Source organism: Psammomys obesus, unplaced genomic scaffold (assembly GCF_907164565.1).
Source record: "Psammomys obesus unplaced genomic scaffold, mPsaObe1.curated_primary_1811, whole genome shotgun sequence".
NCBI lineage: Eukaryota > Metazoa > Chordata > Mammalia > Rodentia > Muridae > Psammomys > Psammomys obesus.
In genome coordinates this window covers 1,536,419-1,554,614 of record NW_026591450.1, presented here as the reverse complement: position 1 = coordinate 1,554,614, position 18,196 = coordinate 1,536,419, and the positions used below count along the sequence as shown (strand labels likewise).

Genomic DNA, 18,196 nt, shown 5'->3' with positions numbered 1-18,196 from the left:
TCTTTCTTTCTTTCTTTCTTTCTTTCTTTCTTTCTTTCTTTCTTTCTCTCTCTCTCTCTTTCTCTCTCTCTCTCTCTTCTCTCTTTCTTCTTTCTTTCTTTCTCTTTCTTTCCCTTTCTTTCTTGTGTAGATCCTGGGGCTAGAACTCATGTCCTTGTGCTTACAAGACAACTACTTCTCTGGCTTGAGCTTTTTTTAATTTTCTCTTCTAGGACAACACTGTTTGGATCCTGATGCGTATATATTGGATGTGTATCACGTAAATCCTCATGCAGAATGGGTGATTAAGCCATAGCCAAGCCTTTAAAATCTGCCCTGGATGTCTCTTGCCTTGTATCATATGCCAAGAAGATCCCACGAGTGTGGTGAAAACACTTCCCTGAGGTATTTGCTCCTGGTTCTCCTGGAGGGGCCGTGTCACCGGCTCTGGCAATATAAACTACAGAAGAGGAGCTGGTTCTCACTGAGCCGAACTTTCATATCACAGTTCCCTGGTAAGAAGGTGTAACCCAGTGGGCAGGCCAGCATACTCACCATGGAGCTATGTGGCAGAAATAGACTTGGCCCTGTGCCTGAGAATGAGCAGCGCGTCCGCGGTGAAACTGCAGTATTTATGCTCTGACCTGCTCCTAGATTGGAGGAGGGCCTTCCGTCTAAAGACACTGTGCACCAGCTGTTGGGCGCATCACACTCTGAGGACTGGCTAGCACCCTTGTGCGAAGGAACTGCCCCAGCCACTGAGTGCTGAGATGCTGTTCTCTGACTCCTTGTCTCACGAGCACAAATCCTCATTGCGAATCCCAGTCTGGCAACGGGCATCTTGTGCTTTGAGCTTCCTCTGTAGTCCACGGCCGTGGTGTCATTTCCTTTCTCCTCACAATCGTGGTGCTCAGTGAATAAACTGCCTTTCATGTGTCAGCATGGATTTCCTTCACAGGTCAAACACATTTTTTTTTTTTAGCATTTCACAACTTTAGTCACTTTCACAGTCCCACTCCCACCCCACCCCCAACAAATAGGGAAATGCATTTACCTGTTCGTGCTGAAAAGTGCCGTTAGCCTAGAATTCATAAGTCACAAAGGTACATTGTGCTCTTTGATTCTTAACCAGAGACGTGGCTCAGCACTGAGCCATGAAAGTTGGACACCACCCGCCTTATTGTCCGCATCTTATACAGCCTTTGTCCAGACTACAGTGGGGGGGTGGGGGCATAGAGCCCTCGCGGTTCCAAATCTGAATTGTGGCGAGGGAAGGGACAGGAGATCTCTTCCTTTCCTCTGAGGGACTGCAGTAAGAGTCCTCACGTAGCCCACACAAGCGCTCGTGTTAGACGCCACAGACGGAAGGTTTGATGGACTCAGCCATTACGACATTTGAGACCCTGGTGACTGTCAGTGTCGGCTCAAGCGAAGTCAAATCGAAAATGCAAGAGAACGGTTTGCCGACCCTCCATCCCCGGGTCCAGATGTGACTCGGGCACACCATAAGCGCACAGGCAATGCAGAAGGCGTCTCGTCTCGTGCTCTGCGATTTGCCTGACACGGAAACAAAACCATCTTCACCCCAGCATCTCGCTGTAGACGCGAAGCATTCTTCACAGCCAGAGAGTTTTCTAGAAACACAGGAACCAGATTGTCTGATCTGCGCAGGAATTTCTGTTTCCTTTCTCTGAAAACCCACTAGAAACCAAATAGGCACTGCAGAGGTTCTCATGTGTCCTGGCATTTGGCCACTTTCTAGGCCGCCTGATGTGCCTGTGGGTGTGCTCAGCGAGGACTCTCATTTTGCAGTGAAGACTGAGTGAGCATATCGCTTTGTAGAGTTGCTGCGTTCCAGGCTATCAGCGGCAGGACCTGGCCATGCGTGGAAGCCATCCTTCTAGAGCATTGCCGTTTCTGTAAATGGAGATATCCCTGTTTCTTTGTATTAGACTCACCCTAGTCTGTCGTATTTATATTTAAAAAAATGCACTCTTTTCAAGATTTTTCATTTCATCTGGCTGAAAGCACACTAGGATCTTTGCATTGATGTTAGTCACCAGTCTTCAGGTAGCAGCTAGCTGGTGGCAGGTAGCACACAGCAAGGCTGCATTTTGTGCCCACTTTTGTGTGGCTTCGGATGCAAAAGTCTTGGCAGTAACTTGGAATTAATGGTTTCAGTTTTTTCAGGAACATGACAGCTTTCGGATAACTTTAGGAGGGCAATGCCAATGTCAAGGTCAACCTTGGCTAGAACGTTTTGTTCTTAATCACACAGTTAATTGACTAGAGAGTGTCGGTGGACATGCAAACTATCGTTTATGTGGTCAGGGAGTTTATTTTTATTCTGAAAGAATAAACCTTCGGTTAAATTTAAACCACCTGTCACCTAAGTAAGGGAAAAACTTCAATCTTGTTGAGTGTTGGTTTTCAGAAGCTGAGTGGCCAGCCTTGTTGCAATGGAGAGTTTGCCAACGAGAGAGGCCAGATCCGAGGCTAGTAATGCGCAATCTTGATCTTCCCGGCTTCTCACCTCCACCCATCAAGCGCTCTTGATACACAAGTAGGAAAATAACATCCGGGAAAGTGTTAAAGGAAGTGACCTGTGGCGGGTACACTCAGGACGACCCCTCCCACTGCCTTACTTCATCTCCTCAGCTTTTGACCTGAGGCCCTCTGCCGTGCCGCTCAGCTGGGACACGTGCCTCCTACCCAGCCTTTGGACAAATTGGAGTGTGATTCCTTACAATGTGTGTGCATGCAGGGTCAACTACCTCACCAGCCGTTCTTGGGGGAAAAAGAAGAATCGAATGGACTTTTTTTTTTTACTTTTTTGTTGTTGTTCAACTGTCCCTGAGTCTTACTCAAGTCACTGCATTTAGCTCTAAGTGTGTATCTTGATAATCTGTTGTTCACAGTGTAAATGAGTTTCAGCAAAAGCATGGAAACCAATTCACGCTGCAGGTCCGGCCTGTGGTGTGCGCCAAGGGGGTCTCCATGTGTCCCTCTGTGATGGTCTCATGTTTCTAACCGTGCGGGGACACGGGTTCTTTTCTGGCAGTGTCTCCCCTGCTGTCCATGTATTTCACTGACTGAGAAGTAAGGAGGTGAAAGCGTCTCTCTTTGTAGCGAGTGTGTTTTAACTCTTTTTCATGTGTCTGTCTGACTTGCCTGAAAAGACTGTATGTTAGGGGATTTACACTCCCCTCGACAGGCATCTTCAACTGTTTTCCATAAATGTGTCACTTAATAAAAAGTGATATGATGTTGGATTAAAGTGGTTTTATTTTTTTCAAAGATGTTACTGTTTTGCGCACTCTCATCTCATTTGGAAATACTACCTTTCAAGCATATCCTATCCTCTAAAACTTGGTAATTTAGTTAGGAAAAAAAAAAACATGTCAACGAATGCTAATATTGTGTTTTCTCCTCAAGGTTAGAGTACTGAGTCTTTTGCTCCACCAGCTCTCATGGGGTGTGGGGATGGCAAAACCTAGAATTGCTACTACGAAACTTCTTACCTCCGAGTTTGCAGTGGGGCTGGGGCAAGAAAAAGAATTTTAAACACGAAAGGCTTGCACCTGAGCCCCACCCTGTCGAAGCCGAGACAGGAGCCTGTGCAAAAGCCGCTCGGTGTCACCATAGTGGAGGAGGCTTGGGGTGGGGAGACACAGAACAGCACTGATTGCCTCCGAGCTCTGCTTGTGTTGGTTCTGGCCTGGGCAGGATTTCAGTTCCATGTGATAAAGCCGTCTTTTACAGCTGTGTGAAATTTTCCATAAACAGAGAATATTGTGACAAAGTCCCATCAAAGTTTCTTTATTTTATTTTATTTTTTTTATTAATTACACTTTATTCATTTTGTATCCCCCTATAAGCCCCTCCCTCCTCCCCTCCCGATCCCACACTCCCTCCCCTTTCTGCATGCATGCCACTCCCCAAGTCCACTGATAGGGGAGGTTCTCCTCTTCTTTCTGATCTTAGTCTATCAGTTCTCATCAAAAGTGGCTGCATTGTCCTCTACTGTGGCCTGGTAAGGCTGCTCCCCCCTCAGGGGGAAGTGATCAATGAGCAGGCCAATCAGATTATGTCAGAGGCAGTCCCTCTTCCCATTACTATGTAACCCACTTGGACACTGAACTGCCATGGGCTACACCTGTGCAGGGGTTCCAGGTCATCTCCACGAATAGTCCTTGGTTGGAGTATGAGTCTCTGGGAAGTTCCCTGTGTTCAAATTATCTTGTTCTGTTGCTCTCCTTGTGGAGTTCCCGTCCCCTCCAGCTCTTACTATTTCCCACTTCTTACATAAAATTCCATTCACTATTCCTCCCATCAGTTGGCCATCAGGCTCAGCATCTGCTTTGACAGTCTATACTGCAGAAGCTTTCAGAGGCCCTCTGTGGTAGGTTTCAAGGTTGTTTCCTGTTTTCTTCTGGCTTTCAGAGGCCCTCTGTAGCAGGTTCCGAGGTTGTTTCCTATTTTCTTTTTCTTCTGATGTCCATCCTCTTTGCCTTTCAGGATGGGGATTGAACATTTTAGTTAGGGTCCTCTCTTTTGCTTAGTTTGTTTAGATGTACAGATTTTAGTGGGTTTATTCTATGTTGTATGTTTATATGAGTGAGTATATACCATGCGTGTCTTTTTGCTTCTGGGACAACTCACTCAGGATGATCCTTTCCAGGTACCACCATTTACCTGCAAATTTCATGATTTCCTTATTTTTCATTGCTGAGTAATACTCCATTGTATAGATGTACCATAGTTTCTGCATCCATTCTTCAGTTGAGGGGCATCTGGGCTGTTTCCAGCTTCTGGCTATTACAAATAAAGCTGCTACAAACATGGTTGAGCAAAGTTTCTTTTTTAAAAGTCAACCTTTCACTGCACAGCCTCTATAAAAGGCAAAAGCAATAAAGGTGAAAAGGAGATCCGGGGCTCATCGAGGAAAGGGCTTGCTGTGAGATTGTGCAGGCCTGAGTCTACGTCCCCAGCTCCCACGTCAAAAGCAATGCACATGCTCACACACACACACACACACACGCACCACACAGCAACACACACACACAACAGGTGAGTCCGTAGCAAAACCATCTCAAAATCACAAACAAACACACAGGATGGTTTCTCCTTAAGGAAGGTTCCTTAGGAACACATGACACACAAATTCAAGTGCGACTCAAACAGGATTGCGAACAGCCGCCACCTGGACAGAAGATTAAGAAGTCAAAGGAACACACCACTGACTGGGAGAAAAATATATATCTGTAAGTTTTGTTTGACAAAGGACTTGTATTCCAGAAGCATAAAGAGTTCAGCAGTTGGCTGGCAAGATCGCTCAAGTGGCTAAGTGTGCTTCCAAGCCTGAGTTCCATTCCCAGGCCCCACATGCTGGAGGGAGGGAACAAGCTGCCCTCTGCCTTCCACAAGTACACAGTGGCATGCACACACTTACAAACACACACAGAGAGCTGAATCCGTGCAATTAAATTTTAAAAGAACGTGGTAGACATTTTTAAAATGGGTTCAAGACTTTAACGAACTCAAAGATACAAATTTTTCAAACAGTAACCCATGGAATCATGTCACCCTCAAAATTCCAATGACATTTTCCGCAAAAATAAAACAATTCTAAAATTCCTGTGGAAACAAGAAGACTTCAAATACCCAAGCAATCTTCAGCAGAAAGAGCGATGCTGACAGTATCCTATAACTCAATTTCAAACCCCAGTTTTTGGGTTTATTTTTTTTTTAAGGTACTGGCAGAAACAGATGCATAGAGCTGTAAGATACAATAAAGACCCAGACATAAACCCACACAGAAATAGCTGCCTGAGTTTCAACCAAGGTGACATGAAAGAGCTTCTCCAACAAAGAGTGTGGAGAAAATTGGATCTCCTTCTATAGAGAAATAAAACTACATCCATATGTCTCCTCCTGTTTAAAAAAAAAAAAATCAACTGAAAATGGAGCAAAGACCTTAGTGTAATGCGTGAAAATACTGGTGGGAAACAGGGAAACCTTCAAATATAGGCAGGCAGATGGGTTTTGAAGAGAATTCCAGTAGCTCAGGAAATCAGGCATGGATAAGTAGGATGACATCAAATCAGAATGTTCCCACAATGCAGAGCAGTCAGACTGAAGAGACATACTCGAGCAGCAGGTGATTTTTGCCGGGTAGTCTCCTGGAAGGATTAGTCTATAATGTGTAAAGAATTGACAAGACCAACAAGAAAACATTTCAACAAAAGGGCAAAAGAATTGAGCAGACACTTTTCAGTGATGCAGTATATAGTCAGTGTATTAGTTATTCTACTGTTGTGATAAAACACTGTGACTTGTAAGAGAAAATGTTAATTGGGTGTGTGTTTCCAGAGGGTTAGGGTCGATGATGGCGGAGCTAAAGCACGGTGTCAGGAATGGTGGAGAGCTTGCATGCCAAGCCAAAGCAGGAGGCAGAGCCCTGAGAATGGCAGGAATCTTTTCAAGCCTCAACTCCTCCCACCCCAGCGACTTAACTCTTCCAGGAAGCCTCCTAATCCTCCCCCTGATGACTCTACCAATTGGAGACCACATATTCAAGCATATGAGCTGATGGTGGCCATTCTCACCCCAAATCCAAACCACCACAGCCAATCCAAAACAACCACAAAAAATGCTCAAAAACTTTATCCACTGGGACAATGCAGACCAACAGCACGTCTGGACGACTCCTCCTCATGACGGTGGGAGCAGCTGTTGCAAAGAAAGCAAACATGCTGCTGAGGGTGCAGCAGGGGACAGGGCCTGTGTTGGTGTAAAAATCAATTAGTCCGGCACTCCACAAGTCGGTTTCCGTATGATCCAACCATTCTACTTCTGGGTTTATGCCTCAAAAAAACACAGTCTAATTGTTACGGAGATGCCTGCACAGCCATGCTTTTCCCTGCATTACTGAACCAGGCTGGGCATCCAGGGACAGAAGAATGAACGATCTGGTTTGTATATACGCTAAAGTGTAATGCTTAACCCAGTCACAAGGCTGTCACCTGCAGCAAAGTGGGTAGGGTCGGAGATGACTCTGCGCTGTCAGTCCCGAAAACACGGGTGCCACATGTCTTCCCTAAGAAGGAATGACATGAGCCTAAAAGGTGGAGGAACAGGAGGTGAATACAGCGAAAGCTGGGCGAACGTGATCAAAGCTCACTGCAAGGACTAGCGAAAACCCTACAGATGCGGCAACAAAGGATCTGGAAACCAAAACCACGTTTCACTTTTAAAAGAAGATACACAAATCGTCCAAAAAAAAAAAAAAACCCTGAGAAAATTTAACATAGCGAATCGTGTCAGGGAAATGGAAATTGAACAAGCCGAGTGCGTAGGTACTGAAACAGGCAAAGCTGAAGTTGGCTCATGATCAGAGGAGAAACCAGAACACTGGGCACTATCAGCAGCCCAGGACGGCACGACGTTCAGGGGATATGAGCCACTCTCAACACTCGGTGATCACTTAAGATTTATGCATTTCCTTACAGGTAAATGTTGCCTCTTGGCCGGGTCGGGGAGGGGAAGGGGAGGGTCTGCAATAGCAAATATCCAACCAGAGGAAACAGCCTGTCTGCTCACATACTTGGGGGCGGGGGGAAAGGGAGCGTGTACATGTATTTGCAAGGTCTTTACAGTGTATTGTAAAAGTTGCCTGGTCGATGTGATGGAAGATAAACAGACAGATTGGTGCCAGTCAAAATGTAATGAGGTAGTTACAGGAGAAAGTCTGTAGGTGTGCCAGCATTCAGTCACACCCCCTATGCTGGCACGGTAAACAGAATTTGGAAACTGCCCTTTCCCCAGTGGTGTAACTAGCAAGCTTCTGTGCATTGCTTCTCGGTGTTTGTGAACTGAGCCAGGCCTGGGATGTAATCTATGCCTAGAAAGCCACAGTTACACTGCTGCCACTAAATCCACAACTTCTGATTCAGTTACACTGAGACCACTAAGTCCGCAACTTCGGTGAGGTAGCCCAGGGTGACTCATTGGTGCTGTGGTAAGCCGAAAATCTTGAGTGTGAAACCTAGTGTGCCTGCAGCAGTTTAGCAAGCCCACATCAGTCTGTGCCGTGTGCCCGCTTCGCACCTGATCGAGGTCCCAGGATACCATCTTTAGATGCCCTTATTTGAAGAAGTGTAAGAATTGTCAGACTCCAAGCGTCCGCCCGATCACGGCGCCACAGACAGGGTCTCGGCCATGTTTTGGATGCTGTATGAAATTATCGTGCAGGGGCGTGAGTGTGCTCTCGAACAATGGCACACACAGAGGAGGGGATCAGGGAAATTGGTGTAGGTCACACTTTGGCCTGTAGACCCAGAACCACGGGCCAGTGCACAGCACCTAACTTTTCCGGTTGGAGAGTTGTCTCCCTTGTCTCTGGGCCGATCCAGTTAATCCGTGTCCAGCCTCTCTCAGCAGAGCTCGGCTATTTACTCAGCGATGCCATGGCACAGGAAGGAAAAACCATATCAAATCCGGTGTACGTTTCGGACAGCTTGGCAGACGTGGTCCCTCCTGAAAGACCCCACACTCTGCAGGTGTGAAACGATTGTTATATCCCTCTGCCAAAATCCATTCCAAACACATAGAAATCTGTGTAGCTGCTTTACGTTTTAGTGCGACTCAAGCCTAGAAATACCCTGGAAAACTTCATCATTCACCGTCCACTACTAGGTTTGGGGGGTAAGATTTGCCAGCTTAGCTATAGCCAAGAAAGAACGGGCGAGCTGGATTTATTTTGCTTTTCACTCCCAATTGACACAGGATGCTAAAGTTCATGTACATTCATGAATTTTACATGTACATTGTGTGATGATCAGACAAGAATAAGATATTTATCAGGCTAAACACGAAATTTTTTAGGTTAAGGACATTCAAGCTCAATTCTAGCTATTTTGAAATCTACATCATAACTTAATTCCTCCTAATTCTAACTTAGTACTTATAGACCAGCCCCATCACTCCTTCTCCACCGTTTTCCAGGCATGTTGGTAGCCACAAGTCTGTTCTAGGGTTAGGAGATCAGCTTTTTATATTTTATATGCAGTTGAAATCCGGGTCCTTTAGCTTTTCATCAGCATTTCATCTTCAAACCGCTGTTCCTAGTTTTAACGATGTTGTGCTTCCCCACAGTCGTCACTAGAGGGCAGCAGAGGCTGCTGATTCGATGCTGACTGTCTTTAGGTATGGAGTTGGGCTTCCAGCTGTAAGAATTCTCCAGCAGAGAGAGGAGGAAGATTCTCCAGATCTCCCTCCAACTTAGGAGACTGAGGCTTAGGAGACTAAGGGGCTTGTGGCAGCAGCAGCATTTCCCACACTGGTTTCCTCCAGCGCGTGCCCATGCTCTTTGCCCAGGACAGGGCAAGGGCACAGAGACAGCCAGTTAAAAAACAAACAAACAGAAACAGTCAACTAGTAGAAGTCCTGGACCTAGAGAAATCAGAGCTGACCATGCACAGGCCTGGAGTTCCAAAACTCAAAGCACCCAGGGTTGTAGAGCTCCGCAACCAGCGTGGGAGGTTGGGAGAGCTGAAGTGATGTCATCTTGTCCTGACTCCATGCTGTGTCTGCTTACAAACATCTCAGCCCTCCTCCAAAACCCAGCCCAAATCCCACACATCTGGGATTGTCCTCATCCCTGGCCACAATCCAGATGTACTAACCAAAATAATTATTTATGCAAACCAAACAGAAAAATAACCAGGAAAGGTGTAAATAAAAATTGTCATACCGCGTCTGAAAGCATGTCCTACCAAAGACAGACATTGCAAGGCTACTCCGACCTACGCTAAGATTGAGGTGATTGTGGTATTTCCCTTAAACATCCTGCACCTCTGAGCTTTGGCATCGAGAGCCTGTCTGGGTGCCAGCTGAAATAAAGGACTGTATTTTACACCTACCTGCATGGAGCTCTGTAGCTTTCTCATCTATACTATAACAAGCTGATGATCAGACCGGAGCTCACTCAAGGTTGGGGCATCCAACAATGCAGAAAAGGGTCCAGGAAAGGGTCCGCCAGAGAATGCTGACCCTTACATAGCGACCATCAGCACAAACAGCAGCCATCTCTCAGAGAAGAGAGACTAGCCCATCTTGCTGGGGATAGAGCCTGCAGCCCCCAAGACAGGGGAAGACAACTTCTCAACCATCTCATGAGATGGTTGAGAACTTAGTTCTCTTTCCAACACTGGACACGCCCCCCCGGGAGAAAGGTCATCTGGACAGTGTTCAACAAACATGCAGCCAACTTGGTGAATACAATGGCTTATTGGGGCTATCTATATGAGCGTGGGAACTAACTTACAGGAGTGGGATGTCACTGTAAGCCACGCCAGCTGAAGACCGCAGAAGTTGTTGGAAAGAGATGCATGCCACCATCCCAGTGCTTTGTCAACATGTATTGTGACACTTGAGATCTCTCTTGTAGGTATCCCTAGAGGTGATGATGAGAATGACTTAGAAAGATTGTATTTTCCCCTGATACAATCTGTTAAGACATTTGCTTTATTAAAAAAAAAAAAAAAAAGACATCACACATCAGCTTTCCCTGGGATTCAAGTGACTGTGTCATCATGCCAGGTCCCTTAATACAGTCTCTAAATTCATCTAAAATCGCACTTTCAACACACTCTAAGAAGAAACTCATGGATGTCAACCCTAAATCATCAAGGCTGGGAATAAAGCTTGAAGCAGCAGGAAAGCCCTTGTGTGGTATAACCTGAAGAATCGTGTAAGAAGATAGAAAGCAGCTGGGTTTGTGAGCAAACAGAAAATTCACATTTCAGCTGATGGCTGCTGTGAATACGATTCTCAAGATGTCTTCCCAGTTGGGTAGTGACGCTGAAAAAATGTCTTACAATCATCGGGAAATCATGTTGCCATTGCAAAGACAAAGCAAGCCATAGTCTGCTGAGTGTTCAATGGAGCCTTGGTAGAAAGGGGCAGGGGAGGCAAGTCAGATGTGGTTAAACGATGCCAGGCTTCACTCTCAAGAGGGCACAATCCTTGAAAATGTTTCTCTGAATGGCTAAGATCAAAAACTCAAGTGACAACATATGCTGGAGAGGATGTGGAGAAAGGGGAACCCCCCCCTCCATTGCTGGTGGGAATGTAAACTTGTACAACCACTTTGGAAATTAATCTGGCGCTTTCTCAGACAATTTAGGAATAGCGCTTCCTCAAGATCCAGCTATACCACTCCTAGGCATATAGCCAAAAGATGCTCAAGTATACAATAAGGGCATTTGCTCAATCATGTTTTTAGCAGCTTTATTTGTAATAGCTAGAAGCTGGAAACAACCCAGATGTCCCTCAATTGAGAAATGGATACAGAAATCGCAGTACATTTACACAATGGAATACTACTCAGCAATTTAAAACAAGGAAATCATGAAATTTGTAAGCAAATGGTGGGAACTCATCCTGAGTGAAGTATCCAAGAAGCAGAAAGACACACATGGTATATACTCACTTACAAGTGGATATTAGACATATAATTTAGGATAATTATACTAAAATATGTACACCCTAAAGAAGCTAAGCAAGAAGGAGGACCCTGGGTAAGATGCTCAATCTTCATTCAGAAAGGCAAACAGGATAGACATCAACAGAAAGTGAAAACAAGGAACAAGACAGGAGCCTACCACAGAGGGCCTCTGAAAGTCTCTACCCAGCAGGGTATTAAAGCAGATGCTGAGACTCATAGCCAAAGTTTGGGCAGAGTGCAGGGAATCTTATGAAAGAAGGGGGAGATAGAAAGATCTGAAGGGGACTAGAGGAGAGCAACAGAACCAAAAAAATCTGGGCCCAGGGGTCTTTTCTGAAACTGATACTCCAATCAAGGACCATGCATGGAGATAACCTAGAACTCCTGCATAGATGTAGCCCATGGCAGCTCTAGTAAGCTTCCCTAGTAAGGGGAACAGGGGCTGTCTATGACATGAACTCAATGACTGGCTCTTCAATCACTTCACCCTGAATGGGGGGAGGGCAGCCTTACCAGGCCCCAGAGGAAGACTATGAAAGACAGTGTTTACTCTGTGTAGACCAGGCTGGCCTTGAACTCACAAAGATCCAACTGCCTCTGTCCCCAAGGCTGGGATTAAAGGCTTATACCACCGAGGCCTGGCCTGGAAGCAGGAGGTAGAGGCAGGGGGATATCTGTCTCTGATTTTAGGGCCAACCTGGTCTATACAGCAAGTGTCAGACCAGTCAGAGCTGCACATAATAAACCCTCTGACAAAATAAAACAAAAGGCAGCCATCTTGTGTATCCCAGGACGTCCTGAAACTCGGGATGTAGCTGAGTGGACAAATGTGAAAGAAACAGATTTTCATTTCCAAAGGACTTTCCACCAAAGGCCCCAGAAGCGGCTGTCAGAACCCCTGGAACTGGAGCTATGTTTGCTTGGAATTGAAGCTTGGGTCTTCTGGAAGAGCAGCCAATGTTCCTAACCAGTGAGTGAGTCAATCTCCAGCCCCTGAGCTCAAGTATAGATTCTGCTGTGACCTACTGCAGAGCCTTGGGAAAACCGCTTAGAGCCTTTGTCTCTTTATCTGCACAGTGAACGTTAATGCTTCCCACAGACAATGTGATCAGACGAAACTGCACAAGGAAAGCTCCTTACTAGCTCTGGGTTGGTAGCAAATATCACCATTACTGTACAAAGCACTTTTGCATGCTGCTATCAAATTCAACCTCCTCCATAATTGATAAGGTAACAGGGAAAACATCCTCAGCGGAATACGGAGAAAGCATTTCCGCCTCCCGGCAAGTGGCTGCCCGCACCAGGAACGGGGCTACCATGTCCAGTAGCTCAAATCTTTATGTTCTGAATTCAGGAGGGGGTCCTGGTCCTTCTATGCTTGATAACTGCTGGAGAAGAGCGTCCCCCCACCCAACTGCTGCCATCCGCTGCGACCCCGCCCCTTAGGCCTTCTTTAGGGGACCGAGGCAGACCTAACCCTACCCTTTCTCCCTGCCTTCAGACCCACTGCTCTGTGGAAGTAAACTCCACCCTAATCCCCTTAGGCCACGCCCAATTGGTCAGCCAGGTGGGGGCAACCAGCCCATGGGGTGTGGCAAGCAGAGCCAACCTGCCTGGGAGGGGTCAGCAGGCAGATGGGGCGGGGCTATAATAGAGAAGAGCGGGGTCAATTCAGAGGTCCCAGTGAGGGAGGGCCCAGGCTGTCGGTGGGCGGAGCTGGCGATGCAGAGTTGGCCTGGGGACTGGAAAGGCATCTAGCTCCGTGGTGTCCTTACTGGCTGTGCAAATTTGCACATTCACCAGCACTGTATGGGAATTCGTGTTTTCTCCACCTCATTGGCAGCATTTATTTCACTTAAACTAATTTGAGCGGTGTTACAGGATTGGAACTGGGCTGACATCTCGTATTGCAATTTGGATTTATTTTTTTCCTGGTAGCCTACGAGACTAATTATTTCAAAATAGATTTGCCGGCCATATGCATTTATTTTGAAACGTGTCTATTCAGATCATTTGCCCCTCTCCCTTTTTTACATTGGATTATTTGTTTTGTCTGAGGGCTTTACATTTCAACGACAGGGATCCTTTGCCTGATGAGTCAGGTACCTGATTGGCAAACATTTCCTCGTGTTTGTCTCTGCTGTTTGTTTTCAGGTTTTCACTTTTGCTTCCTATACATTTCGGGCCATACTTAAATCCATTGTCTATACATGTTTCTTGAAATGTGTCCCCCATGTTTTACCTTGCAGTTAGATGTTTGGTCCATTGTTGATTTTTCCGCAGCATTACAGATAAAGGTCAAAGTTCTGTATTTCTCATTTGGAATTACAGTTTACCAACCACCATTTATTGAAGAGGGTCATTTTTCCCATATAGGTTCTTTGGTACTTTTATCGAGAAGCGGTTTGCTAGATATCAGTAGGTTTATTTCTGGGACTGATCCTGTTCTTAGGTCAGTGTTGCTGACTACAGCTCTCGGTACTTAACTGCTCAAAGTGAGGCATCATAATGACCTGAGGTTTGATCTTTTTCTTCAGCTCACAGTCCTGGAGAGATAGCTCCACAGTTGAAAATGCTTGCTACTCTTGCAGCAGACCTGAGTTCAATTCCTGGTACCTACACCTCAGGGCTTTTAACAATCTGTAATTCCAGCTCCCTGGGATCTGGTGCCCTTTCCTGCCCAACACAGGCACCCACAAACACAAACGCACACATCAATAAAAAGAAAAATCTTCGGGCCAGGCATGGTGGTGCATGCCTTTAATGCCAGCACTCAGGAGGCAGAGGCAGGCAGATCTCTGTGAGTTTGAGGTCAACTTGTCTACAAAGTGAGTCCAGGACAGCCAAGGCTGTACAGAGAAACTCTGTCTTGAAAGACCAAAAACCAAAAAAGAAAAATGAAAGGAGAGAAAGAAAGAAAAGGAAGGAAGGAGGAAAGAAAGAATGCTTGGGTAACTCTTGTGTTTCTGTATACCTTTCAGAATTATTTTCTCTAGTTCTGTGAAGGAGGCCATTGGTACTTTAATAGGGATTGCATTAAAACAAAATCACTTTGGATAATATAGGGGTTTTTCAAATCAATATTAATCCTTCCAATCCACGAACATGGAGGTAACTCCATGTTTGTGTAGGTTTCTGTGTGTATATCTCTTTCAGTTTTGTTCATGAGTATTAATTTGTATTACACAAGTCTTTAAACTTCCGCCAAGATTTTTGGACTCTTCTTCTCTCCTCACTACTCTCTTCTCCTCTTCCTCTTTCACCCCCTACTCCCCATTTCTCTCCCTTCCCTTTCTTTTTTGGGTAGCTATTGGGAATGGGACTATTTTCACAATTTCCTTCTCATAATTCTTGTTACTTAGATAAAAAACTGCAACTGATTTTCACATGTTGGTTTTGTAACCTGCAAATTTACTGAACTTAGGGCTTTAAATAGTCTTTTGGTTGATTCTTTATGTTTTTCTACAAAACAGGATAATTTGACTTTCTCTTTTTCTATTTATAGGCTCTTTCTCTTTCTCTTTCTCTTACCTAATTGCTAGGCTAGTGTGTTGATTAAGAACAGTGGGAGTAGTAGACACAGCAGTTTTCTCTTTCAGCTCGTAAAGGAATATTTCATCGTCCAAGTACTTAGGATGATGTTGCCCTTGAGTTGGCTATATTTAATTTTATTATGTTGAAACCTAATTCTTGAACCTGTAGAAGTTTATTTTATGGCCAGGAATGATGATGCACACCTTTATTCCTAGTATTCCTGAGGCAGAGGCAGAGGCAGAAGGATCTCTGATGTGGATCCCAACTTACTTTACATACTGAGTTCCAGGACAGCTGGGCTACGTAGTGAGAAAGTAAAAAACAAAACAAAACAAAAACCTTCATTTTGTTCTTTCTCATATTTTCCATTTCTCTGTTAAAATGTCTGTCGCTTCATTCACATAAAACACATAAATATTTCCTCATCCTTACAGTGCTCAGGTGAAATAGCTGCTTTAACATCCTTGTCCTGACAGCGGAGGCTTCAGAGAGACAAGCTGAGAGAACCAGAAGTGGGGAGCTGGCCTCATCTATGAAATGTGTTCAAGGCCATAAACGTGTCTAAATGAAAAAGAAATGAAAGCTTTGTCTGATAAAGTCCCTTTTGAGATTAGCATTTGTTGATTTCACTCTGTTGAAAAATTGGTCCCATTTTCCTGTTTGCCTATGTTGAGAGGCATTAAATTATATTGCAGCGCTTGTAAAACCACGTGTCTTAGGCTCTGGATCCTATTGTATGCCCTTGAACAATGTTTTCTGTTTTGGTAAGACACCAGCCAGGCTGTGCTCAGGTCCTCATTTCCACCTGGTGAATATATTGTATGAAACTTATAAAAAAAAAAAAAAAAAAGAGCCTAATCTAATACAGTCTGCAGTGATTTTTTTTTTTTTTTTTTTTTTTAATGTTCAAAATGCAAGCAGCAAACACTATCAAGTCTTCAGGAGAAAATTCCATGTCCACAAAGACCCATCCGAAAAACTTGAAAAAAGGGATCATGAATTCAATTGACATTTTAGACTATTTAATAGAGGTATCTGTTGTACACATGTGGCTTTATTTCAACATAAATACAACATTTTTTTTTTCCTCTCTGGAAACATAACCTGAGTTGGAAAGGAGATCAGAACGGAAGACATTAGAGTTCACAAACTGTTTCTCTTCAATACATTTGCAATGGTTCCAGCTGAGGATTGTGGCAGCGGCTCAGGGCTCAGGCCCAGGGCAGGAGTGCGGGAAGACCCCTTTTAGGTCAAAGGCTCTGCTCAGATCCAAGGCTTGTGCCTGTGGGCCCCTGCTCAGCTTGAGATTCCGCATACAACCCTGGAATGAGGTCCGGCTGCTCAGGCAGTTCTGTTTGACGTTGGCTGTTTAGAAAACAAGAAACAAGTCTTGCTTAGTTTTGTTGAGATAGAGTAAGCTGTACATTAGCATCAAGAATAACTTCGAGTGGACCCTCTGTGAAATCAGAATATTTCCCACATATGTGGTTTCAGCGGATGGCAGAATTCCCGGCAACTTTTAGCAAGTAGTGACTTGAAGGTGTAGTTGTGACTTGAAAGTCACACAAAAGGTGTTGAGGGTGTGCAGTTATTTCTTGGACATCTTAAGTGCGTACTTCAAGTGCAAATTTGGTACAAGAGGATGAATTCTGTCTATCCCTGTGACTTAGACCCCAATCTTGCCATCGTATAGGGCAAAGGCAGGATCGTCCAGCTTACTTGATGACAGAGCCAGTGTTCTCAGTGATAATCTTGTATGGTGGGCGGGGGGGGGGGGGGCTATGCTAAATTTCCCAACAAGTTGAGGTATAGTATCTCAAACATCATTTCTAAGACACTGAGGCTCATCGTTAACTCTCTATCTTTCAATCCCTACCCCACAGTCCTCTGAGTTCACACCTCCCCAGGACTGAGCCTCCTCTGTGGATAAGCAGAACAGGTGGTCACACATACCAGGATAGCCGCCCACGAAGATGGGATCGTTGGTGTCGGCGGAGGTGGAATGGCTGTGAGGACTTTCAGCCCTGACAGCATTCCCATCCACGGTCAGGACGAGGCAGTGCTTGCTTTTGTGGGCTTGCAGCGTGTGCCATTCCCCATCACAGAGAGTTCTCGGGGCTCTGGGCTCGTATGTGGCCGTTATCCTACCAGCACCATTGTTGACGTGAAATAAGACCTGAACGACGCAAATACATGGGTGAGATTTCTTTTTGCCAGAAGGCCAAGAAGCCAAGGAGCACAGCACATTCATGAACTAGTCTCAGAGCGGAGGCCCTCACAGGATTCTAGAAACAACGAACACTGACCATTCAAAACAAACAATGTTAGTGGAAAAATCGCCTCCCAAAGGACTTGAACTCTATCCCAGCTCCCACAGTTCTGAAGTCAGTGCTCCATTTTCAGAGCACTGCGGGACACTTCCAGGAGCTTGTGGTCAAGGAGGCTGCACATGGACAGCCCCTACACACTGTCACTCCCTAACCTCCTTGACAAACCAGAGATGCTCCACAGCAGTGAGCAGCAAACAAAGGAACAAAAAATGCCAGGGCTTCGCAAAGGGCAGAGAGGGGTTCCAGGTGGACACTGCCACTCCCAAATTCACATGTTGGAGTTCTAACCCCTGTCATTCCTCAGGATGTGATGCTATTCAGATATGAGGACCTTAATGAGGTCGTTAATTTAAAATGAGGTCACTGAGGTGAACTTTAATCCTATCTGTGTCCTGGTAAAAGGCATCAGGATACAGAAACACAGAAAAGACAAGTGAAGAGAAGATAGCCGTGTGCTGGCCAAGGAGGTGGTCTTCAGAAGAAATCAACCCTACCAAGCCTTAGACTTCCAGCTTTCAGGGCTGGGAGAGTCCATTTTTGTGTTTAAGCCTCCTGACTCCAGTACTTGGTTCTGGCAGTTGAGGTTGACTGAGGGAATACAGAAGAATGTCAAGCATCATGTTCTAAGTTCCTACTGTAAAAAGTGAGTATGTGAGCACTCCAAGGTATGGCTGAGGGAAAGGTCTTTATTGTAGATATGAGGGAAAGCACAGCCAGAGGCATCTGGAAGAGTCCAGAGGGAAGATAGTAGACTAAACATGACAGCAGGCTGAACCATGTCATGAGAGGTGAACACGGTGTGTGTGTGTGTGTGTGTGTGTGTGTGTGTGTGTGTGTGTGTGTG

At 45.3% G+C, this 18,196-nt stretch overlaps 2 protein-coding genes across 2 annotated transcripts in view; one reads left to right on the top strand and one right to left on the bottom strand.

Moving 5' to 3' along the window:
• Arhgap28 (Rho GTPase activating protein 28) overlaps positions 1-3,214 on the top strand; it is a 151,376-nt gene extending 148,162 nt beyond the window's left edge. The window contains exon 18 of the mRNA XM_055610184.1: positions 213-3,214. Within this exon, the coding sequence (XP_055466159.1) occupies positions 213-295 (83 nt within the window). The 3' untranslated portion in view covers positions 296-3,214. The remainder of the gene's footprint in view (positions 1-212) is intronic.
• A 12,808-nt stretch (positions 3,215-16,022) lies between these two features.
• Positions 16,023-18,196, bottom strand: part of Lama1 (laminin subunit alpha 1) — a 116,747-nt gene continuing 114,573 nt past the window's right edge. Inside the window, exons 62-63 of the mRNA XM_055610183.1 lie at positions 16,976-17,198; positions 16,023-16,387 (exon numbers count right to left, since the gene is read on the bottom strand). Of these exons, the coding sequence (XP_055466158.1) occupies positions 16,227-16,387; positions 16,976-17,198 (384 nt within the window). The 3' untranslated portion in view covers positions 16,023-16,226. The remainder of the gene's footprint in view (positions 16,388-16,975; positions 17,199-18,196) is intronic.